The 25,339-nt window shown below is 40.1% G+C and overlaps 1 protein-coding gene across 39 annotated transcripts in view; it reads left to right on the forward strand.

Annotated features, from left to right (window-relative positions):
- Nucleotides 1-25,339, forward strand: part of ank2 (ankyrin 2) — a 524,159-nt gene that overhangs the window by 440,596 nt on the left and 58,224 nt on the right. For 38 of the 39 annotated variants that reach the window (XM_033023003.1, XM_033022993.1, XM_033023145.1 and 35 more), the window contains 6 exons: nucleotides 2,666-2,762; nucleotides 5,689-5,917; nucleotides 6,574-6,699; nucleotides 8,566-8,688; nucleotides 17,593-17,625; nucleotides 23,861-23,882. In XM_033023003.1, the coding sequence (XP_032878894.1) occupies nucleotides 2,666-2,762; nucleotides 5,689-5,917; nucleotides 6,574-6,699; nucleotides 8,566-8,688; nucleotides 17,593-17,625; nucleotides 23,861-23,882 (630 nt within the window). The remainder of the gene's footprint in view (nucleotides 1-2,665; nucleotides 2,763-5,688; nucleotides 5,918-6,573; nucleotides 6,700-8,565; nucleotides 8,689-17,592; nucleotides 17,626-23,860; nucleotides 23,883-25,339) is intronic. The other variant, XM_033023022.1, reaches the window with a different exon arrangement.

A 25,339-nucleotide genomic window follows, 5' to 3' on the forward strand; every position in this document is an offset into this window, starting at 1 on the left:
CACTAACAGAATCAACTATTACGCTTATTCCAAAAAAAGATAAAGATTTAGAAGATCCAGGCTCATACAGAGCTATATCATTTTTAAATACAGAGCAGAAAATTTTAGCAAAGATTTTAGCAAGAAGATTAAGCAAATATATTAGTAAATTGATAAACCCTGATCAAACAGGGTTTATACCTAAAAGATACTCATTTAATAATCTGAGACGTCTGTTTAATATAATGTACTCGCATAAAGTAGAGGAAGAAGATATATCAATTATTTCTTTGGATGCAGAGAAAGCATTTGATCAGGTAGAGTGGCAATACTTATATAAAGTACTACAAAAATTTAATATGGGAGAGAATTTTATAACATGGGTAAAATTATTATATGATAAACCGATGGCAAGAATTTTAACTAATAACATGTTATCTCAAAAATTTCAACTATCAAGGGGTAATAGGCAGGGATGTGCATTATCACCCCTGCTATTTGCCCTTATGATAGAACCCCTGGCTGAAAGTATAAGAATTCATCCGAATATTCAGGGCTATAATACCAGGGACTCAAAGAATAAAATCTCATTATATGCAGACGATATACTTTTATATATTACAAAGTCACAAACGAGCATACCAAATTTATTAAATTTAATAGAGGAATTTGGGTCTTTTTCTGGATATAGAATAAACTGGAATAAAAGTGAAATCATGACATTAAAACCTCAAGAACCTACACACTTATTGAAGTTCCCCTTTAAAATCGCAACAGAAACATTTAAATATTTGGGTATTCAGATTACTAGAAAATATAAAGCATTATTCAACGCTAATTTCATACCTTTATTAAATAAACTTAATACGCTGATTAAATTTTGGAAAACACTTCCCTTATCATTATTAGGTAGAATAAATGCAATAAAAATGATCTTCCTACCACAATTACTATACCAGTATATATACCAAAATATATATATTTTAAATTAGACTCTAATATTACTAATTATATTTGGGACTATAGATCACATAGTATCACAAAAAAACACTTATGTAAACCAAAAGAGGTCGGGGGACTTTCACTTCCGAATTTTATGTATTATTACTGGGCAGTGCATATTAAGAATATGATTTATTGGTTGGATAGTTCTACCCAACAGACAGAATGGATAAAAATGGAGAAGGAGGATTGCCATCCTTGTAATATAGGAACGATCCTCTTCTCCCCAAAAAAACTGAATAACACAATATATAAGAAGAACCCAATTATATATGGTACAATAAGAATTTGGAAACAAATAAAATTATCTTTAAAATTAAGAAATTTATCATTGTTAATGCCAATAGCGAATAACCCTTTATTTAAACCATCTCTTATTGATAAGACATATAACCAATGGGAAAGTCTCGGAATTAGAAGGATCGGGGATATGTACGAAATGGGAAACCTACTATCATTCCAACAATTACAATTAAAATTTAAATTGAAAAACAACCAATATTTTAAATATCTTCAGATTTGCGATTTCATGAAAAAATATATACAAGGATATCAAAAAATAACCTCTGAATATTGGAATATTGAAGCTGACTCACAAAAATTAATATCATATTTATATAATAGTATTCTAAATATAGACCTACCATCGACAGAGGTACTTAGAGAAGAGTGGGAACGGGAACTAATGATAAAAATCACGAAGGTTACTTGGGAAAAATACTGGATATATATTCACAAATGTTCAATTAATGTAAGACATAATCTAATTCAATTTAAAATTGTACATAGATTATATTATTCAAAAACAAGATTGAACAAATTTTATCCAAATATATCCGCCACTTGTGATAAATGTCTAGCCCAAAATGCAACTATAACACACTCCTTAGTTTCCTGCATAAAACTTTATAGATTTTGGAATGATATTTTTGAAATATTTACAAAATTATTCAAGACAAGAATGGAACCTAATACTGAAATGATTATATTTGGCGTAATGGAAGATGGGAATAAATTGAACACATCTCAAAATCTATTCTTTAACTATGGTTTAATAATAGCAAAAAAATTAATACTTAAATTTTGGAAGGGTACATCAATACCAACGCTTAAAATGTGGATTGCAAGTATGTTGGACACCGCTCATCTTGAGGAAATGCGATTCCTCCTAATGGATAAATCAGACCAATTCATAACGAGTTGGTCTCCATTCGTCGTTTTTTTGGAATCATATGGTGCAACACAATTGTAAAAAATAACTGTTTCAGGACTGGTCGAGGGTTGGTCAAGATTATAAATAATGATCTCCTTTTTTTAATTTTATTTTCTTTTTTCTATTTTCTCTTACTCAACTTTCTTCATTTACTCGTTTTCTTTCTTCACACACTATATATTTCACATATTTGTATCCTTTACTATCTAACTTCTTTTTCTTATTCTAATCTTTTCTCAATGTAACAAAAAAAAAAGAAGTTGTACATAAAATGTATTATGAAAATATATATTAGGCACTTTGGTGCCATATGATTGTACTTACTTCTAATAAAATAAAAAATAAATAAAAGAAAAAGAAAAAAAAAGAAAACCCACTCTTCATTTTCTTATTTTGCCATTGGACTGAAATACCCACATTGTAGTATTGGAATGACAATTTTTGGTTTTGCGTTTCTCTTTTTTTTTCCAGGCGGAACAACACCAGCACAATGGGAAGATATAACTGGAACAACTCCGTTGTCATTTGTCAATGAATGTGTTTCTTTCACAACAAATGTGTCTGCTAGGTATGGATCATAGAAAAGATGAGAGCTGTGCAACCATGATTTTTTTAATATGCATCTGATTGTAGAAAGTTTGCAAACTTAACTATAATTACCCTAAGTTATATGCTGCAATAATTAACAAGGATATAATAAGAAGGTTGCTGAGAATCTCCTGAGATTTAAACAACTCGGCAAGGTGATGGCAAATGGGAAATAGGAGGCCATCCTTTTTTGGTAAAGATATTTCTGCATCTTTTCCAAACGGCGAAAATTTAGGAAAAGTGGATGACCATGGGAAATTGAGTAACCAAGTGCAGAAAATAGTGAGAACCAGTTGACAGATAGAAAACAAAATCATTAAAAACCCATTAAAAAAAGTGGGTAATTTACAAAGGGTTCGAAGCTTTGCATGTGCTTGTACATTTGCCTGGATACATTTAATCTAGAGCTTTAACTGTGAGCAGACCAGAAAGGATATATTCCTCATAGGATGAATGCAGCACAATTTCAATGTTATAAAGGGGCTGATAAAGGGGCTAAAATGTTTAGATACAAACTCATATCACTGTCCCCAAGTATAGAGATTAAGGGTTTATATTATTGAAGAGTGAATCATTCAGGAATTTGATAGATCCGAGTTGTATCCTGACCTAGGGTGCTGTTTGTGTAGAATTTGTATATTCTCCGTGTGACAGTGAGAGTTTCCTCCAGGTGCTTCGATTTCCTCCCACATCCCAAAGTCATGCCTGTTTCTAGGTTAACTGGCCACTGTAAATTGCCCATAGTGAGTAGGGTGTGGATGCGAAGGTAGGTTAACATAGAACTAGTGAATGGGTGGGTTGAAGGGTCTGCTTGCACGCAAATCTAGATCAAGAACGTATTAAATTAGAGGAACGCTTTCCAGGTATGTTATCAGCTCATACATCTTCACATAAAATGGTATTCGATCTCTTTCCCTCAAATTCTGCTGAGACCAAATTAGAAAATTGAGCTTGATAAATTTAGTAAGGAAAGGATATTAAGGGATATAGACACTTAACAGCTAAGTGGAGTTTAGTTTAGTTTAAATATACAGCATGGAAACAGGACCTTTGACCCACCAAGTCCCCACCGATCAACAAGCACTTGTACACTAGTTTTATCCTACATACTAGGAACAATTTACAGAAGCTAATTAACCTACAAACCTGGACATCTTTGGGATGTATGAGGAAACTGGAGCACCAGGGAAAGCCCACGTGGTCACAGGGAGAACGTGCAAACTCTGTACAGAGATCACATGTAGTCAGGATAGAACCCGAGTCTCTGGTGCTATAAGGCAGCAGCTCCATCGCTGCACCACTGTGGAAGTGAGATACAGTTCTCTAAGTGAAAGGTAGATCATGTTTAATGAGTTGAATACCCTAATTATGAATTGCCACACTCGATATATAATTCTCTTTGTGCAGTTTTTCATTATTACTCTAACAAATTTAGATAAAGATAAGGAGAAAGCAGGAGAGTTTACTGAAGTCTCCAGAATAAGAAATAGGACAGAAAGTTTAGAAAGGGATAAGAGTCTAACGTCAGTCAACATGGGGACAAATTTGAGAAGAGGTGTTGTAAATACAGAACTGAAGGTGTTACTGTATATCCAAATGCACACAGTATAAGAAACAATGTGGATGAGCTTATAGCGCAGTTAGAAATTGGCGGGTATGGTGATTGTGGGGATAGAGGCTGAAAGAGGAACAGAGCTGGGATGGCAGAGGGGTGGGTGGCTCTGTTGGTAGGGAATGGAATCCAATCATTGGCAAGAAACGACATAGGAGCCGAAGTAGAATCCTTTCACCCTTGCAGTTAAGAAACTGCAAGGGTAAAAATACCCTGTTGGGAGTAATAAATAGTCATCCGAATAGCAGCCAGGATGTAGGGTACCAATTACAACAAGCGATAGAAATCGTATGCAAGAAAGGGAATGTCACAGTGATCATGGGGGATTTCAATATGAGGGTAGACAGGGAAAATCAATTCTGGATTTGTTCTGTAATGAACTAGATTTGATAAATTTGGGAGGGTGGAGAAAGAAGTGGCTGATGGAATACAGCATAGCAAAGTGTACATTCATGCACTTTGGTAGAAGGAATAAAGGCATGAACTAATTTCTATATTGGGAGTGGATTCAGAAATAGGAGGTGCAAAGCCACTTGGAAGTGCTGGTGCAGGATTCCCAAAAGGTTAATTTGCAGGTTGAGTCAGCAGTACGGAAGGCAAATGCAATGTTAGCATTCATTATGAGAGAACTAGAATATAAAAGCAAGGATGTAATGCTGAGGCTTTGTAAGGCATTAGATCGACCACATTAGGGATATTGTGAGCAGTTTTGGGCCCCATATCTGAGGAAGTACGTGTTGGCATTGGGGAGGTCCAGAGGAGGTTTACAAGAATGATCCCAGGTATTATTGGGTTAACGTACGAGGAGTGCTTGATAGCTCTGGGCCTGTACTCGCTGGAGTTTAGAAGGATGAGAGGGATCTCATTGAAACCTACCAAATAATGAAAAAACGATAGAATAGATGTGGGGCGGATGTTTCCAGTCGTGGGAGTGTCTAGGACCAGAGGGCACAGCCTCAGAAGTACGTACCTTTAAAATGGAGATGATGGGAATGTCTTTAGCCAGAGGTTGGTGAATCTGTGAACTTTATTGCCACAGATAGGGGTGAAGGCCACGTCATTGGGTATTTTTATAGCAGAGATTGATAGATTATTGATTAGTAAGGGAGTCAAAGGTAACTGGGAGAAGACAGAATGGGGTTGAGAGGGAAAAATAGATCAGCCATGATTGAAGGGCTGAGCAGATTGGATGGGCCAAATAGTCTCATTCTGCTCCTATGTCTTACCAACTTATGATATAGCAAACAATTGTTGAGACAAATAAAATGTCTGTTTTTTTTCTGCTTGTGCACAGGTTCTGGCTCATAGACTGTCGGCAGATCCAAGAATCTGTGAACTTTGCCACACAAGTGTACAGAGAAATTATCTGTGTACCATACATGGCCAAATTTGTAGTTTTTGCCAAATCACTTGATCCAATTGAGGCACGTTTGAGATGCTTCTGCATGACAGATGACAAGGTGGACAAAACATTGGAACAGCAGGAAAATTTCACAGAAGTTGCTAGGAGCAGAGATGTTGAGGTATCACATTTTGCAGATTTTCATTGTTCACTGTGCCCAGGTGATTTACTAAACTAAAGCACTAAAACTAAGGAAATTTTGCTCGGGGACATCATTTTAAAACATAGAACAGTACAGTACAGCACAGGATCAGCGCCAAACATGATGCCTACTGTGCCGAACATGATGCCAACCATATCCCTCCATTCCTGCATATCCATGTGCCTATCTAAAAGTCTATTAAGCCACTATCATACCTGTCTTCACCATCACCTCCTGTAGTTCATTCTAGGCACTTGCCACCATCTGTGTAACAAAAACATTTGCCCACAACATCTTACTAACATCAACTTTGCCCCTTTCACCTTAAAGCTATGCCCAATAGTTTTATTTTTCAAAATAAACCATAGTTATTCTTTATTTTGTAAAGGGCATTACTAAATTGCAGTTCCCTCTGATTTCGGACAACTTTTAAATGTATTTATTTTGACGATAAATGTTAGCTGAAATCAGCCAAGTTATTTCTCACACTTCCCACTCCCCTCTCTCCTCTTACCCTTTCCTCCTTCATTTACATCCACACAGAAGAAGCTTATGGAAAAAATCATTAATATAATAGGCACACTTTATTAATTTAGCCGAGAATCTTTTCACCTAACGTGCCTGTGTTCCTCTAGGTATTGGAAGGCAAGCCAATTTATGCTGACTGTTTTGGCAACCTTGTGCCTCTTACAAAGAGTGGACAGCACCACCTATTCAGTTTCTATGCTTTTAAAGAAAATAGACTTGCATTGTTTGTCAAGGTACAGTATATCACTATTTATATCAGAACTTATTTACATCCATATTTAGCTCAGGGCCACAAGTCCTGGCAACATCCTCATAAATCGTCTCTGCAATTTTTCCAGCTTAAATGTATCTTTATCAAAAGTTTGGGGGCTTTTTTGGTAAAAATTACAGGTTGAACAGATTTTCCGACAACTGATGATCCGCCCACCCCTTTAATCCGGACGAAAGTATGAGAGCCCAGTTGAAATTCCCGAAGCGGCCACAAGTGGCATTGCGAGTGGCAAGCGCTCTTTCCGGTCATGTCCTCCATTGTGATAATAAATGGCCATTTAAAGAGTCTATGACTCACTAGTTTCACTCTCACTTCATCTCACGTTGATTTCCTCCATCGTGAAAGAGTTGTTTGTTTACATCTTAACATTGAAATCCCTCCTTGGCCTTGTCTAATTCTGTCTCTGCTGCTCTATGTTTAGGTTTTTATTTGTGTTTCAACTCGGCCTGGTCCCCACCATTCTGTTCAGTTTCTTCTTGCCCTCTAGAATTCTGAACTTCCTGTCAAGCCTTCACTAATTTACTGGGCACCTTTAAAAGGCTGCTTGCCAAAATCTCTTTTCAACTATGCTTTCAATCTTCTCTCCTAACTGTTCCGCAAAGACAATACAATAAACCCTCATTTTCCTGAGCCTTTTATAACAAATTTTGGATATAGTAAAATGACCTGCCAACCCATCCTCGGCTCCCACCATATCCCCAGCCGTTTAGAGCTCCGGCATCCGACCCAATTCCTGACTCGCCCTTTTTCACCCACCACACGGTCCGGTGACACGGCTGCTGTTGCGGCTCACATTGTAGCCCCTGGAAACAGTGCTTTCTTCAGGCCACCACCCCCGACAGAACATGCCTGGTCACCGTGGGACTCCCTCTCCTCCCACCTGCTGCTGTTTCTTGCTGTTTGCGGTGTCTTTTTCCACTCCGCGCTGGACAGCTGCTGCCTCCTCCCCCATTTGCTCTGTCTACTCGGCCTCCCCCCCCCCCCCCCCCCCCCCCTTCCTTAACTCCCCCCATCACCACTGCCTGCTCCTCCTCCCCCGGAGTTTCTGATATGCTCCACTTTGGAAGCGACAGCAGGTGAGAGGGGAGAGAGCCCCATGATGACCAAGCGCATTCTGTCGGTAGCACGAAGAAAACGTTGTCCCCAGAGGCTACAACAACCGTGTCACCTGAGCATGCAGTGAGGGAAGAAGGGCTCGCTGGTGCACCTTGAGTCAGGAGTGGGGTCGGAAGCCGGACCTTGAAAAGGCCGGGGAGATGGTGGGAGCTGGGGATGGGTCGGCAGATTATTCCATCCACATTCGTTTTACATTTTATATTTGTTTTACTAAAGTTTCTGGCTTTCCATGGTGCTTTAGAGACACAGGAGAGATGTATTGTTGTTTCATTATCATGTGAGTTCTGTTGGTACAGAAGAACTAACAATCCAGAAAGGGTCTGGAACTGAAGGTGCCAGGAATTCGGTGTTCAACCTGTATATACTGTAATTAACATTAATATATATTCAAAAGGACGCAAAGTGCCGGAGTAACTTAGCAGTTACTGGAGCAGTCAGAACAATAAACATTCACATGTTCTTTATCCTGGTGTATGTTCAAAGCTTCTGTCAGCTTCATCAGGTAAAACATACTTTCCTTCTTTAACCCCACAATCTCTGCAATCAACTGCAGATGTTCAAATTGTTCAATCAACCTATTTTTAGTTATGTTGTAATAAATGGCCATTTAAAGAGTATATGACTCACTAGTTTCACTCTCTCTTTTCTTAATGGATCTTGTTGCTTTCCTTGTGTATGAGTAAAACTCATATTCTGAACCATGTATTAACAGGTACGAGATACAACTCAGGAACCTTGTGGAAGATTATCCTTCATAAAAGAACCAAAGTCAGCAAGAGGTCTTATACAACATCCTATTTGCAACCTAAATATCACGCTACCCCTATACAACAAGGTAATGAAGCTTTTTTCAGCCTTTGCAAACATTGGTCTAATATTCATAACGTATAAAGGAGAAATGTTCGAATATTATCACTATTAATAGCAAAATATCGTACAGGCCTTGATTTGATTAGAATGTTGGTGAACTAGATGAGAACACCAGAGAAATAATGACCCAGGATGGGTTAGTGGAGACTAGAAATCCTGTTTCTACCGGCTCAAATGAAATCAATTCATGGGTTCTCTTCAGTTGGATTGACACCTGATGCTGGTCAGAATCTACACAGGCCACGTTCAGCTGCACACATGTCATAATTAGTAGTCCCATGTATTCCAGTCTTTGATTACCATATTAAATTCGGCCTACTCTTTATCTCACACTTTAGCCATTCCGTGATGGACTTGCAGAGACACTGCCAAAGTGATTGATTGTGTTTGCAAATTGCCTTGCCCTTTTTACCAAGTGAGTGACATGCAAGTTCATGATTATGACATATTAAACCCCTTACAGATTAAAAAGAGTGTCATGCATGAGCTCAGAGTGGGATATAGCAGTGGTAAAAGCTGAATCAACTTAGTAGGCCGTGGGCCGAGCATCGAAAATTTAACTTTTGTGACCCATGTTTGCTATATCTACTTGAATTTTGGCACAGATTTAGATAAAATATAATTGAGAAGGAATTCCTAACTCGTCAGTGCCAAAAGTTGAACACTAATTAAGATGATTCGAAAATTAGATTGAAAAAGTAACAGGGCCCTCGTGTGCTCAATGCTCATATTACTCTATGAGGAGCCTAATTCCGTGCTGCAGTCTATTTAAACCAGGGGTCAGCAACCTTGTTCTGCATAGGGGCCGGACGCATGTCTGTGAGCGGATGGCAGGCCACATTTATCACGTGTACACATGATCCCGCTCCCATCCCTCCCCGGATGGCAGGCATCAAATCACGTGTTCACATAGATTCCGCCCCTTCGAGGACGCCACCCGGAGCACTGGCCCCTAGTTATTAGTTAGGGGCGCTCACGAACATGGCGAACCTATGGACCATTGCCTCGGCTCTGTCCTGAAGGCGGTGGCTCAAATACACACACTCACTCGTCCCCGGCCTATTGACATTCCCGATCCTGACAGTGAAGCCCAGACACAGAAGGTGCGCGGCCCGTGCCGGCAGCTTTGCGCAGCATGCGGTATAGCCAGAGCTTGGCAGTTCGGCAGCTCGGCAGTTTAAAATGACAAATTATTTGCATTCTGAGACAAAGTGCCCCTCGTGGAGTTAAGCGATCTAGCAATATGCTGCAGTTCTGTGCAGATCAAAAGTGAGCTGAATGGCTGGCTTGACATTTTCATGCTAACAATAGCACACAGTTTCTCACATGCTATAATGAATATAATTGTGAGTCCGACTAGAGGTGTATGTTGAGTGAGACAATATGGTCCAAAATGTCACCTGCCTCTTATTACCCTCCCCTCCTTACAGTCATGGCCACACCAGCACACATGCTCACACGCGCACACGCACACGCGCACACACATTTTTAGCATCCAGCACAATAGCAGCATATCATGTTATTTACCAGTATGCCATAATCATAAGCCATTCACTCATTGTTTAAATAATTCGACACAATAAACAGTAAAACACTAAACACTAAAAGTAGACTTTATATAATCATTAATTTTACCAATCTTTTGGTTTACATTCCATCTACTCTTCATCTGAATATTCTTCATCAGATTCCAAATCTTTTGTAGTGAGACAATAGCTGTTTGTTGACCATCACTTGTCATGGACCGAAGCAGTCTCTTTGGGGCCGGCTCATCTGCTTCGCCATCAGGAACTGCCTCTCGAGGTGATTCACCTGCTTTAGGTTTTTCAGCGTCTGTGGATTGAACTAAATTAAAAGAGGAAAACGAAAACAGAAAAGGAAAGAAAAGTAAAGTAAAATAAGTCAACATCCTCAAATATATATTTTCATTGTTCAAAGTAACATAATATGACCATAAATACTAAGAAATGTTGTTTGAGTCCTGTCATTACCTTTCTTACTTCGAGACCTTGCTATAGCTCGATTTATTATTGTAATGTTGCAGAAGTGACGATAGCACTCGGCATGATAACCAGGGATACACTGCTGCCTCCTAATAATAGAAGATAAAATGTGTAAGGGAGTATTTTACCTCTTTTTATGTTTTATATTATGTAAGACAAAATCAACATATCAAGGGAGCAATATATATGTCCCATGTCCAGGTTGATTGGATGGCATCAGCAAATAATCACATTAGTGTTCATTATGTGGCACAATAATAATAATAATACATTTTATTTAATGGGCGCCTTTCAGACATCTCAAGGACACCTTACATAGTAATCGGAATAACATATAATCGGAATATAACAAGTAATAAAGACATCACAGAGACACAAATTAAAAACAGAATTCAATCCAAAAACAGAAAATCAAAAACACAGTGTGAAGAGAGAGCCGCGGCAGCCAAAGCGCGCCAGCGTCCACTCTCTCTTCACGGCAGCCATCTTGGACACAGACCCACAGGACTACAATTAGACAAAAAAATCATCCCCCCACAGTGGATACCACTGTGGGGGAAGGCACAATGTCCAGTCCCCACCCCATGTTCACCCCAAAGTCAGGCCTATTGAGGCCACCGCAATTGCCTCTACGGAGGCCCGATGTCCCTGGCCGTTCTCACCGGGTGGTCTTGCCCCGGCGTCGGGAGAGTCCTTTCGGTGGCTGGGCCACCTGGAACGCCTACAGTGCATGTCCACACAAAACACTTTTTTGTGTGATGTGCATGAGGCTCTGAAGAGTGGAGCACTTCTTCTCGGCAAATGATCACAGGCAGATCCGCGATTAAAATTTAAAGACTCTTCTTTGACTTCAACAAGCTGACATTTAGTGACAACTTTTAATGTAATTTGTTCAGGAAAGACAAAGTTCAAGTCCTCAACTTCAGCCTCAAGATCTAATATCTCACATTATAAGAGATTGAAATTTCATTAATTAAAGTCCACGCAGGGTAATTTTCATAAATTCTGACTTGATATCTTACCTTCCAGTTGCTTCACAATGTTTCACTGGTTTCACGACTTGGCTATCCTCTTTGTGTTGCAGCACCTTGGCAGCGACTTTGCTTTCCAGACTTTCTTCCACTTCTATCCACTTAGCTGCACACTCTTCACACTTCTTAATGCTTTTCTCACTAAATTCAATTGCTGTGAGTTTCTCCGACATGTATTGCACAGAAGACCAAAGAACCTTAATCGGAATCTCCAGTAACACTAGCATCAGTAGAAATACTCTCCGCCATCATGTGGGCTCCCTGCCTAGCTAGCCTGAAACAAAACAATTGGTCAATTGGCGTCTGACTCGATGTCAAACGTGCTTTGATTGGACAATTACTCTGAAAATTTGAGGTTTTTCTCATATTTTAAAAATATGTGCAGGTTTTGTTCTTGACGAGTTTCAGGTATGATTTCTATAATACTTTTACACAGTATGTTATAAATACAGGTAGATACGTGATTTGGGTCACAAAATGAAACGAAAAGGCATCTCGTTCCACGGTCTATAGGCTTTTGTTTGTTCAAACTGCAGACTCAAATATTTCCTATCATGAAGATACTGCCATTTGGCAATTACGTGTTCTATGAAGCAAAGCCATTTTAGTAAGGACAAGGTTTCATTAAGTTTTATCCAGGCTTCTAATTCCATATGATCAATGATTATGATGAAGCAGCACCTAAATGGAGTTGGTATTGGTTTACTATTGTCACATGTAACGACACAGTGAAAACTATTGGAATGCATAATATAGTGTTACAGCATTATAGCGTTACAATTTACAGAGGAAAAAGTCCACATCCGGAATGAGGTAAGTTGGAAGATCCTCAGCTTATGAGAAGATTGTTCTGATAACATGGGGAAGAAGCTTTCCTGAATTAGGTGGTACGTGCTTTCAAACTTTTGTATCTTCTGCCCAACAAGAGAGGAGAAACGAGGGAATGACCGGGATGCCACATTATTTAAAAGGGTCCATTTGATGAGATCCATTTATCAAGTTAGAAGAATGTAACAATAAAGAAGAGGCAGGATAGAAACAGCAGGAGAAAACTAACTATCCATACTAATGATAGTGCTCTACACCGGCCTTTTCCTCAGCAGGCTTCATCTAACGCTAACACCATATTCTTTTATTCCAGTGGTGTGGGTCTCACAGAATTCAAATTGTCACTCATTCTTTAACGGAAAATCCCTCCAAGCTGATAGCATTTTGCTTCGCAATGTAGATTTCTGGCTGATCACTATTAAAGGAACATTGCAGCTTTGTTCATTCTGAAACCTGTCCTGAAATGAGCTGCATCATTTCTTTACTGCCACACCACTATCACAATCATTTGTCACTCATTGTGGAAGAGGCTGCAAAAAACATTCATGTGTGCGACCCCAGTATTTGTTTTTCTCCTCACCAGAAGCAACATCGTCTGTTCCAACCAGATGTTAATGCATCTTAAGCTTCCAATCAATTGCATCAGATTCCACATCTGCACATGACTCTAATTCTCAGTTTTCATTTGTTTTCATCTTTTCTGAATAGAAAAGCATGTCAGCAATTGAAAAAGTTATCGATGATTGCAATATATGCTTTCTTAATAAAAACCTTAGCTGCATCCCATTTCAATCACTGTGGAAGCTTGGTCCTTGATCTCATTTAACATAATCAGCTACTTCGTGGGTATCTTAGGAAGAAACTATGACTTTTGAAGAGATTGAAGAATATTTAGTGTCATAATTAACTTCTCATGAAGCCACTGAGGGTACACTCCCTCTCCATTCCCTACAAGCGAGCTGGAATCTAAATCAATTATTATGTTGCTTCTGCCCTGTGGCCTGGTATTCCATGGTATTGTGTAGTTTCTTGTGCAAAAGGAATGCAGTTATAACTGGATGTTTCATGCTCTAAATTCTGCAGTGATAATCAGTCAGACCTCATGGAGATGTAATATAATTTCTGAAATAAGACATCAAAGGCTGAATTTTTAAACTTCTGATGTCACCAGAAAAAAAAGAGCTTTCTTGCTTTGTTTCTAAGCAAGGAATATTACATCAAAAATAACCCAAAGGATGTGTTGGAAGGAACTGCAGATGCTGGTTCAAACCGAAGATACACACAAAATGCTGGAGTAACCAAGCGGGACAGACAAACGGGTGATGTTTCGGGTCGAGACCCTTCTTCAGACTGAAATCTGAAGAAGAGTCTCGACCCAAAACATCACCCATTCCATCTCTCCAGAGATGCTGAATATCCCTCTGAATTACTCCAGCATTTTGTTTCTATAATCCAAAGGATGTTATTTGTCTCTTGTGTCTGGGAAAAATTACACTGCTATTTGAGTCTTACTTCCCTGTTCACCACATTTAGAGTTTAGAGATACAACAATGAAACAGGTCAGTCGACCCACCCAGTCTGCGCCGACCAGCAATCCCCGCACACGAACACTATCCTACACACACTATGAACAATTTACAATCTTACCAAGCCAATTAATCTACAAACCTAATGTTTAAGAAGGAACTGCAGATGCTGGAAAATCAAAGGTGGACAAAAATGTTGGAGAAACTCAGCAGGTGAGGCAGCATCTATGGAGCGAAGGAAATAGGCACCGTTTCGGGTCGAAACCCTTCTTCAGTCTGAAGAAGGGTTTCGACCCGAAACATTGCCTATTTCCTTCGCTCCATAGATGCTGCCTCACCCGCTGAGTTTCTCCAGCATTTTTGTCAACCTACAAACCTATACGACTTTGGAGTGTGGGACGAAACTGGAGATCCCGGAGAAAACCCACGTCACGGCGAGAACGTACATACTCCGGACAGACAGCGCCCACAGTCAGGATTGAACCCGGGTCTCTGGCGTTGTACGGCAGCAAATCTACTGCTGCGCCAACGTGACAAATCATAGAGTGATACAGTGTGGAAACAGGCCCTTTGGCCCAACTTGCCCACACTTGAATGTTCTTTTATCTTTGTTAGCATGATACGGTCATGATACTTGTTTCAACATGGCCGTGGAGTCCTCAGGGTTTTTTTAGGTTCTACTAGATGACACAACTACTTCCTTTCATATGAGTGTTGGCACCTCTTGTATATGCTCCTTCTAACAATTGTATTCTTGCTGTACAGTGCCCTCCATAATGTTTGGGACAAAGACCCATCATTTATTTATTTGCTTCTGTACTCCACAATTTCAGATTTGTAATAGAAAAAATCACATGTGGTTAAAGTGTACATTGTCCGATTTTAATAAAAGCCATATTTATATGTTTTGGTTTCAATGTAGAAATTACAGCTGTGTTTATACATATTCCCCCATTTCAGGGCCCCGTAATGTTTGGGACACTGCAATGTCATTTAAATGAAAGTAGTCAAGTTTAGTATTGTGTTGCATATCCTTTGCATGCAATGACTGCTTGAAGTCTGCGATTCATGGACATCACCAGTTGCTGGGTGTCTTCTCTGGTGATGCTTTGTCTGGCCTGTATTGTAGCCATCTTTAGCTTATGCCTGTTTTGGGGGCTAGTTCCCATCGGTTTTCTCTTCAGCATATAAAAGGCATGCTCAATTGGGTTCAGATCGGGTGATTGACTTGGCCACTCAAGAAATTACCATTTTTTGACTTTAAAAAAAAAACTCCTTTGTTGCTTTAGCAGTATGTTTGGGATCACTGTCTTCCTGCAGAATGAACCGCCGGCCAATGAGTTTTGAGGCATTTGTTTGAACTTGAGCAGATAGGATGTGTCTATACGGACCTGTGTCTGAAATAAAGCTTTATTATTATTATTATTATTATTATTATTATTATTATACACTTCAGAATTCATTATGCTACTCCCATCAGCAGTTGTATCATCAATTAAGATAAGTGAGCCAGTACCTTCAGCAGCCATACATGCCCAGGCCATAACACCCCCTCCGTTTCACAGATGAAGTGGCATGCTTTGGATCTTGGGCATTTCCTTCTCTCCTCCATACTTTGCTCTTGTCATCACTCTGCTATAAGTTAATCTTCGTCTCATCTGTCCACAAGACCTTTTTCCAGAACTGTGGTTGCTCTTTAAAGCACTTGGCAAACTGTAACCCGGCCATCCGATTTTTGCGGCTAACCAGTGGTTTGCATCTTGCAGTTTAATCTCTGTATTTCTGTTCATGAAGTCTTCTGCGGACAGTGATCATTGACAAATCCACACGACTCCTGAAGAGTGTTTCGGATCTGTCGGACAGTTGTATGGGGATTTTTCTTTATAGTAGAGAGAATTCTTCTGTCATCAGCTGTGGAGGTCTTCCTTGGACTGCCAGTCCCTTTGCAATTAGTAAGCTCACCAGTGTTCCCTTTCTTCTTCATGATGTTCCAAACAGTTGATTTTGTTAAGCCTAAGGTTTGGCTGATGTCTCAAACAGTTTTATTCTTGTTTCTCAGTCCCATAATGGCTTCTTTGACTTTCATTGGCACAACTTTGGTCCTCGTGTTGATAACAGCAATAAAAGTTTCCAAAGGTGATGGAAAGACTAGTTGCTGAGAGGTCTCTTATATCTGCATTGAGGCAATTAAACACACCTGAGCAATTACAAACACCTGTGAAGCCATGTGTCCCAAACATTATGATGCCCTAAAATGGGGGGACTATGTATAAACACAGTTGTAATTTCTACATGGTGAAACCAAAATGTATAAAAATGGCCTTTAATAAAATCTGACAATGTGCACTTTAACCACATGTGATGCTTTCTATTACAAATCTCAAATTGTGGAGCACAGAGGCAAATAAATAAATGATGGGTCTTTGTCCCAAACATTATGGTGGGCACTGTATCTCTTAAAATGTATCTACCTCTTGTCTCACCTCTGCACTTCCTGTTGACTTTTACATTTAGCTTATTGAAGATGGTGGAGCTCTGTTTCTCTGATATTTAAAGGTCACACATCATATTGACACATACCACATGACTGTAAACATTTTCTACTGTGATCTCTATTCCCCTTTTCGCAACAAGGCTTCCTTAATTGTCTGACTTTTCCGTTACCAACTATGTGTGCAGGGAAGGCAGACTTTTAACCTGACTCTTTATGGTTGAAATATAAACCCTCATTTCAAGTAAAGGTATTGATTCAATCTAAGCAGAAAATAGTATTTTGCAAGTTTTTGCAGGCGCCAATTATCAAATTAAGTGAAGGAGGATATTACAACTTGCTGCTTAACTGAAATATAGAGGTTTAGAGCCTTGCTGAACATCTCTCCTAATATTTAACTCCTAGAAATATCTCCGAAGATAGTCTCTTTAATGTTGGCAAATTTAGGTGGGTGAACATTCAAGTATCATTTGACAGATATTTGCCATTTCTTCATAGTATTCACCTGAGAGTACATCTATATATTGATCTTGTGCAACATATTTAAAGGTACCATCTTCACACATGTAATTGAAATATAAGAAGATCTGTGCTAATTAGAAAGTAACAGTTAGGCTTAATCAATGATTAACAAGTGTTACTATCTACTGATAATGTTTTATCTCCTTCTATGAGAGCCTAATCTATGCATTGCTCTTTCATTGTTCAGAGCCGTACAAGCTTTTTACTAAATAACCCCATTAGAACTAAAATCTTGTACGTTACTTTGCGTTGTATGTATAGAATGCATTCAATCTTTTTATACTTTCTTTGTGTCATTAATACAGATGCTGCTTGCTTTTGTTTTTCATATTGATCCTGTGGAATAATTTGTCATGCTGATGAGCTTTAACTCATTTGTGCTCTTTTATTTTTATTCCTACTGCAATCTTGTCTGATTATTCCATGCTCTACCTATTCTTTTACCTCTTGTCAACTTTGGATGAGAAGGAGTCAGATTCAGATCAGGAGCAAGAGGAAGAGGTAATTTTAACAAGTAGTATTCCAATCTTACTTTAGTAGATAACAAATTATACTCTAACAAGGCCCGGAATTGATTCCAAAATGTAATTCTAATTGTTTTACTAATTATGCAGTCATGTCACTCAGTAACTGAGCTCTGATTTTCTCAATTCCAGGGTCATTTCAGTTGAGGTGAATTAGAATTCGATTAGAATGAAATGAATCCTGCAGATTTCTGGGCAATTCCTGGCAGCAAACTGCACACAATGAGCAGTAATCACTTCAGAGACCATGATAATTCCAACATAATTCCATCAACATGTTCTTTGTTTTCTGGTTGTATCCTAGACTTACTGGAATGCAATTTGACCAACCTGGATGTTCCTATTCAAGCAGACATTAATTATTTGCCAACTTTCATTTGACTGTTAAGCTTTTCACAATCTTGCCCTTGACAAATGCTCTAGCAGAGGCCACAGACGTACATGCAGAATCTGAATCCTTGCTGAATTTATACTCCCCAGGTTAAGATTCCTGAGGTCACTTACAGTTATGGCCGAGTCTTTAAACTAAAGAGAGAAACAGGTCCTTCGGCCCACAGAATCTGCGCCGACCAGCGATTCCCGTACACCAGCACTATCCAACACACTAGGGACAATTTACAATTTTACCAATATTAACCTACAAACCTGTCCGGCTTTAGAGTGTGGGAAAAAACTAGAGCATCTGGAGAAAACCCACGTCGTCACAGGGAGAACATACAAACGTCATACCGGCAACACCCGTAGTCAGAATCTAACCCGGATCTTTGGTTCTGTAAGGCAGCAACTGTACCACCCTAACGAATGAACTGAATCAGTCTGAAGAAGCGTCCCAACCCAAAACGTCATGTATCCATTTTCTCCAGAGATGCTGCCTGACCCAGTGAGTTACTCCAGCATTTCTTATGGGCCTGTCCCATTTAGGCGACTTTTTAGGCAACTGCAGGAGACTTTGCAGTCACCACATGTTCCCGGGTGGTTGCCGGGAGTCGCCTTCGTGGTCGTGAGGAGTTCCCACATTCTGGGAACTAGTCGTGGCCTCATTATGGTGCCGAGAATTTTTCAACATGTTGAAAAATTATCAGAGACTGGAATGAAGCCGTTATGGAGAGTAGCGAGAATTCTCGAGAAGTCGGTGGGTCGCCGGGAGGTCGAAGGTTCTCTTAGGTTCTCGTAGGCTGCAGCCGGTGCTGACTGGTGAATTTCTCTGGCTCATTGGGGAAAAAATACGTAAGCAGTAGTTTTCAGAACCAAGGATAACCGACTGGTAATGTTAAATGTCCGCCGAACTTCACAGCCGTGTATCTCTGGCTTCTTAAATGTTGTCTAGCTTATTAACTGTTGTCTCCACTCCTTCTCCCTCCTTCTCCCCCCCTTTTAAAGGACTTACCGTACACTGTGCTAGCTATCTTAATTACAGCGCCAATCTTCCTGTTCATCGCAGTGTATCACCTTGGCCTTGCACCGTGTGAATTTCAGACAGCGCTCCCCCTGCCTGCCCTGGCCCCTGCCTTTGGGGGGGGGGAAATGTGTGTGTGTGTTTCTCCACTCTGACAGTCGCCGTTCCACTTGCCGGTCGTTCTGGCGACTACCGGCTACGTGACATTCGCCGGCAGACACCTGACAAATCGCCTAAGTGGGACAGGCCCATGAGGATAGAGTCATTGACGAAACGGGTAGTTCTTCTATAACACGACAATTCTATAAGACAACTAAGAAAAGTTGCATTATAGATAATCAGGTTATAAGAACAATTTTGTCCATGGGGAAATGGGGTTAAGGGCTAGAGAATTTCAGACTCACAACTATTCTTTTCTATTAAAATGTTTATATTAAAAATAAGGGTCTTTTTAATAGCTACAATTTATTTAGTTTTGTTTAAGGACACAGCACAGAAACAGACCCTTCAGCCCACCGAGTCTATGCCGACCAGCGATCCCGTACACTAACAGTACCCTACACGCTATGGACAATTTACAATTTTTACCGAAGCCAATTAACCTACAAATCAGTACGTCTTTGGAATGTGGGAGGAAACCCGAGCACCTGGGGAAAACCATAGTAGACTGATTAAATTTGTTGAGATACATAATGACTTCATCGTATGAGTTTTATAACTGGTTTACTGATCGAAGACCTAGGTTTCAGGCAGAAGATCAATGATCAGTGGAGTTCCGCAGGAATTTGTGCTGGGACCTCTGTTGTTTGTGTTATATTATAAATACCTTGGACGTACGTGTAGATGGGTTGGTTAGTAAGTTTGCAGATGATACCAAGATTGCTGGAGTTGTGGGCTATGAGGAAGACTGTCAAAAGTATACAGCTAGATGGAGATCAGCTACAGAAATCGCATAGGATCGAGGGAGAGCTCTTTTGAGCAAGTTTTTTATACAGATGGTGTTGGGTGCCTGGTACATGCTGCTAGGATTGGAAGTAAAGGCAGATATGATTTCCCCTGCACAAACTCCTCAGACATGTAATCATCTGCCCGATCTTCCTATTGCTACTCTCACTGGCACATGGCACCAGTAGGAATCTGGAGATTACCACCCTCGAGTTCCTGCATTTTAGAATTTTGCCCTATATTCACTCCGCAGGGCGTCATCTCTTTTCCAAGCTATGTCATTTGTTCTGACGTGCACCACGACTTCCTCCTCCCCCTTGAGAATGTTTTGCATTTAGGACCCTGGTGCCAGGGAGGCAGCAGGCCATCCTGGAGTCCCGTTTGCTGCCACAAAATCTCCTGCCTGTCCCCTAATTATCAAGTCTCCTATCACTATCGCTCTGCCTGACCTCATCCTACCCTGCTCTGCCTCAGGGCCACTGTGCCGACCAAGCTGTGAGACTTGCCTTGCCTTGCTCACATTCTAGTGGGGAAATCCTGATAGCTGAGACCAGCAACTGTGAGACTTGTCTATTTAACTTGCTCCCATTCTCGCAGGGAAATCCCAATAGCTGATCCCAACACTTGGACGGGTAGAAACATAGAAAAATAGGTGCAGGAGTAGGCATTCGGCCCTTCGAGCCTGCACCGCCATTCAATATGATCATTGTTGATCATCCAACTCAGTATCATGTACCTGCCTTCTCTCCATATCCCCTGATCCCTTTAGCCACAAGGGCCACATCTAACTCCCTCTTAAATATAGCCAATGAACTGGCCTCAACTACCTTCTGTGGCAGAGAATTCCAGAGATTCACCACTCTCTGTGTGAAAATTTTTTTTCTCATCTCGGTCCCAAAGATTTCCCCCTTATCCTTAAACTGTGACCCCTTGTCCTGGACTTCCCCAACATCGGGAACAATCTTCCTGCATCTAGCCTGTCCAACCCCTTAAGAATTTTGTAAGTTTCACTAGGCAGGGTACATGGATAGGAAATGTTAAGAGGGATATGGGCCAAATGCGGGCAGTTGGATTAGTTTTAGTCAGGGGCCTCCAAACTTTTCAGCATTATATATTTGGCACATTTTTGCGGGCCGTAGGAAAAAATAAAGAAATGCCAGTTTTATAAATTTAATGAACTCAAAAAAGAACTTTAAAACAAATGGAAGAAATTCAAAACAAAACTTGTAGCCATCAATTAAGGTTAACCAACAAAATCATAAAGTTTTATGCAACCACATTATTGGGAAGGATGGAACTGCTTTTTTGATTTCAAAATTCATTCCAACACTCACACACCCACATACCCACACACACTCACTCACCCACTCACCCACTCACACATACACTCCCTCGCTCACTCACCCATTCACCCACCCACTCACTCACACACACACTCACACACAACTTACACACTCACCCACCCGCACACACTGACACCCACACTCACTCACTCACCCACTCACCCACACACTCACCCACCCATTCACCGACCCAATCACCCACTCACCCACCCACTCACCCACTCTCACACACATTCACTCAACCACCCACACTCATACCCACTCACACATACACTCACTCACTCACTCATCCCTCGCTCACTCACGCACCCACCCACTCACCCACTCACTCACCCACTCACTCACACACACACTCGCACACAACTTACACACTCACCCACCCGCACACACTGACATCCACTCGCACACACTCAAACATCCACACACCCACTCACTCACTCATTCACTCACTCACACATTCACACCTGCAATGAACCACAACTCTACTTCATTCGACGCCAGATCCACACCCTCAACAAACGCTTCCTCGCCTTCCTGGACTCTACCAAGGATCACAAGCTTGCCCGCCTCCAGACCCGCTTAATAGCCCGCCGCACGGAACGTGTTAAGAGCTTGCTGCGGGCCGGATAAAATCTCATGGTGGGCCGGATGTTGCCCGCAGGTCATAGTTTAGAATCCCCTGGTTTAGATAGAGCACCTTGGTCTGCATGGACGAGTTGGACCAAAGGGCCTGTTTTCGAGCTGTCTGGCTCTTTAAGTGCAACATTATGCATTTGGGAAATTAAACCGGGCAGGACCTAGGCAATGTTCTGGGAAGTGCTTTTGAACAGAGAGACCAAGGAATAGAAGTATATATAGATCCCTGATAGAGAAGGGGTATGGCATGCATTCCTCCTTCAACAGAGGCATTGGGTACATTGATGTGGTGGGACATCATGTTACAGTTTTACAAATCATTGGTTAGTCCCTTCTGCACTAGTCCCATTTAAAGGGGAACTGAGGGGAAGGATTTCCATGCAACAAGTGGTTCGTATCTGAAAAGAGCTGCCAGAGGAGGTGTCGGAGGCAAAAATAGCAATAACATTTAAGAGGCATCTTAAATGACCAAGGGATAGCGAGGTATGGAATTAATGCAGGCAAGTAGGATTAGTAGGATCGACACGCACGATGGTCATCATAGATATGGTGTGCAAGGGGACTGTTTCTGTTTTGTAATACTGAATTATTTTATGATTGTTAAAATTGAAGACACTAAATTTGTAATGAAGTGCTTAAGCATTTCAAGGCTGGAAAGTAGAGAGTATGCAGTGGAAAGCTATTCATTTAGTTTAGTTTAGAGATACAGCACAGATACAGGCCCTTCAGCCCACCGGGTCTGCGCCGACCAGCGATCCCTGCGCATTAACACCATCCTACACCCACTAGCATCTTTTTTTACATTTACCAAGCCAATTAACCTACAAACTGTACCTCTTTGGAGTGTGGGAGGAAACCGAAGATCTCTGAGAAACTCACGCAGATCACGGGAAGAACGTACAGACTCCGTACAGAGAGCCCACGTAGTCAGGATCGAACCCGGGTCTCCGGCGCTGCATTCGCTGTAAGGCAGCAACTCTACCGCTGTGCCACCGTGACCTAAAATACTTTATTCCTAAAATACTTTATTCCCAAAGTTTTGTTTTAGTTTAGTTTAAAGATATGGCATAGAAACAAGCCTTTCGGTCCACCGAGTCTGCACCGACCATCTTCACCCGTACACTACATACCAGGGGAAATTTTTACAGAGGCCAATTAACCCAGAAACCTGCACGTCTTTGGAATGTGGAAAACCCACGCGGTCACAGGGGGAACATGCAAACTCCATACAGACAGCACCTGTAGTCAGGATCAAACATTCCTATGCTATTGCATACATTATTGTGCAATAAAGTATAAAAGAAAGAAATTGATGAGTTACCAGATAAGTACCACTGGCATTTATATAGTGCCTTTGACATAGTAAAACATTTTCCGATGCCATTCTCTTTTGAACAATACAAAATGGAATATTTCCTGGCCTTGTATTAATATTAGCATTTAATTTTTTTTAATGATTTTATATGTTGTTATTGCGAGGAATTTATTTAAAAGGTGTACTGAAAATAGCGTTTGTGTTCAGGTTTGGTTTATTATTGCCTGGTATTAAAAGTATCATTGTGCATACATATATTTACCTGTGTGTCTGTCTGTATATATATATATATGTAACCAAAACCATTAAGTCCAAAAAAATGACTGAAATAGTAGTATTAGCTTGGGCCAATGGATAAAATGTACACTGTCGCAAGCATAATGTAACTCCATTCAATATTTGTAGTGTAATGAGGTTGGGGATTTGAAATCTTGGAAGATTGTGATTAAGATTGCTGTTGCTGCCACACTATTTCTAATAAATCATACTAACTATACGAAACAATACTCTTAAAAACAAATGACTCTAATTGATGCAGTGCATCTTATACTTATTTTGTACTTTTTATTGTTCACAGGTGACTGGAAGTCAAGATAAATGTAAGAATGTTTCCGATCTGTACAACAAAATGTATTATGACAGCATGACTATAAAATATTTAAAATAATTTAACAGCTTGTTACTAATGCTTGTTGAGATAACAGTAATTATGTTTAATAATTGTTAACTTGATTAATAGTTTACTAGTGTTAAACTAAATTCATATAGATTAATAACTAAATGATCATTTAAGCATCCACTTTCCTTTAACATCCCTTATGGTCCTGCTGGTGCCTGTGGCATTATCATTAAATTATTTCTATTTTTCATATTTATCTTGTTAAATTTCATGCTCCTTGAAGAGCGGAGAGCATGCCTGCTCCATGTCACACTTGACATTTTGTCCATACGATTTTTAAAATGCTCCTACATCAGAATGGCAACTACTGTGGTGAAGTACAGTTCAGATTTTTGTACCAAAGATTAAACCCAAAAATGAAATAGCAATACCTAACAATAATTTATGAATTATTTTGTTTGTGGATATTGCTGGTGATAAATTTGTAATGTGTCATACTATCAAATGTATTCATTGCATTTTAATCATTACAGTTTTACACATGTGTAGTGTTTTCCAAAATCCATACAAAAACAGCTTTCCACATTTATTTGCGTGGAAAACTATCCTGTTCAGTGTATGACTGCAATAATGATTTATACTAATCATGCAATTATATAGAGAATGACATTGACTAATACGATTCCAAAGTTTCTTGAGGTTGCCAATGGTCTGTAACCTGTCCTGGTCACTGTAGGATATTTAACACTAACTAGCATTGAGGGCGTGTAAGATTGTGCTACAATGTGTAAGATTGTTCTTTAATAGAACCATGCTAAAAAGTTGGATAGTTTAGCTTAGAGATACAGCGTGGAAACAGGCCCTTTAGCCCACTGAGGGACAATTTACAATTCTTACTGAAGCCAATTAACCTACAACCTTGGAGGGTATTAGCTATAAAGAGAGGTTGGACATATTGAAGATATTTTCTCTGGAGCTTTGGAGACTGAGGGGAGATCTGATGGAAGTTTATAAATTATCAGAAGGGTTTCGGAATCTTTTTACCAGGATTGAAATGTCAAATATTAGAGGGCATAGCTTTAAGGTGATGGGGAAAAGATTGATGTGGAGCAAGTTTATTTACACAGAGAGTTGCGAGTGCCTGGAATATGCTGCCTGGGGTGGCGGTGGAAGCAGAAACAATAGGGGCTATTTAGAGAGGGATATGGATATGATGAAAATGGATCAAGTGCTGTTAGGGGTCCGCCCTATTTCGACGAATGCAATCAACCCGGCGTGCACAATCAAATAAGATCAAATAGAACAAGTTGTCCAACTTGCTGTGCACGCCATACGCAAGAAGAAGAAGTGCTGGCAGAAGGGACTAGACATTGTAGGCTGAAGGACTTGTTCCTGTCCTGTACTATGCTATGTGTTCTATGTTTAACAAAGGTAAAC

Source organism: Amblyraja radiata, chromosome 1, assembly GCF_010909765.2.
Source record: "Amblyraja radiata isolate CabotCenter1 chromosome 1, sAmbRad1.1.pri, whole genome shotgun sequence".
Lineage (NCBI taxonomy): Eukaryota > Metazoa > Chordata > Chondrichthyes > Rajiformes > Rajidae > Amblyraja > Amblyraja radiata.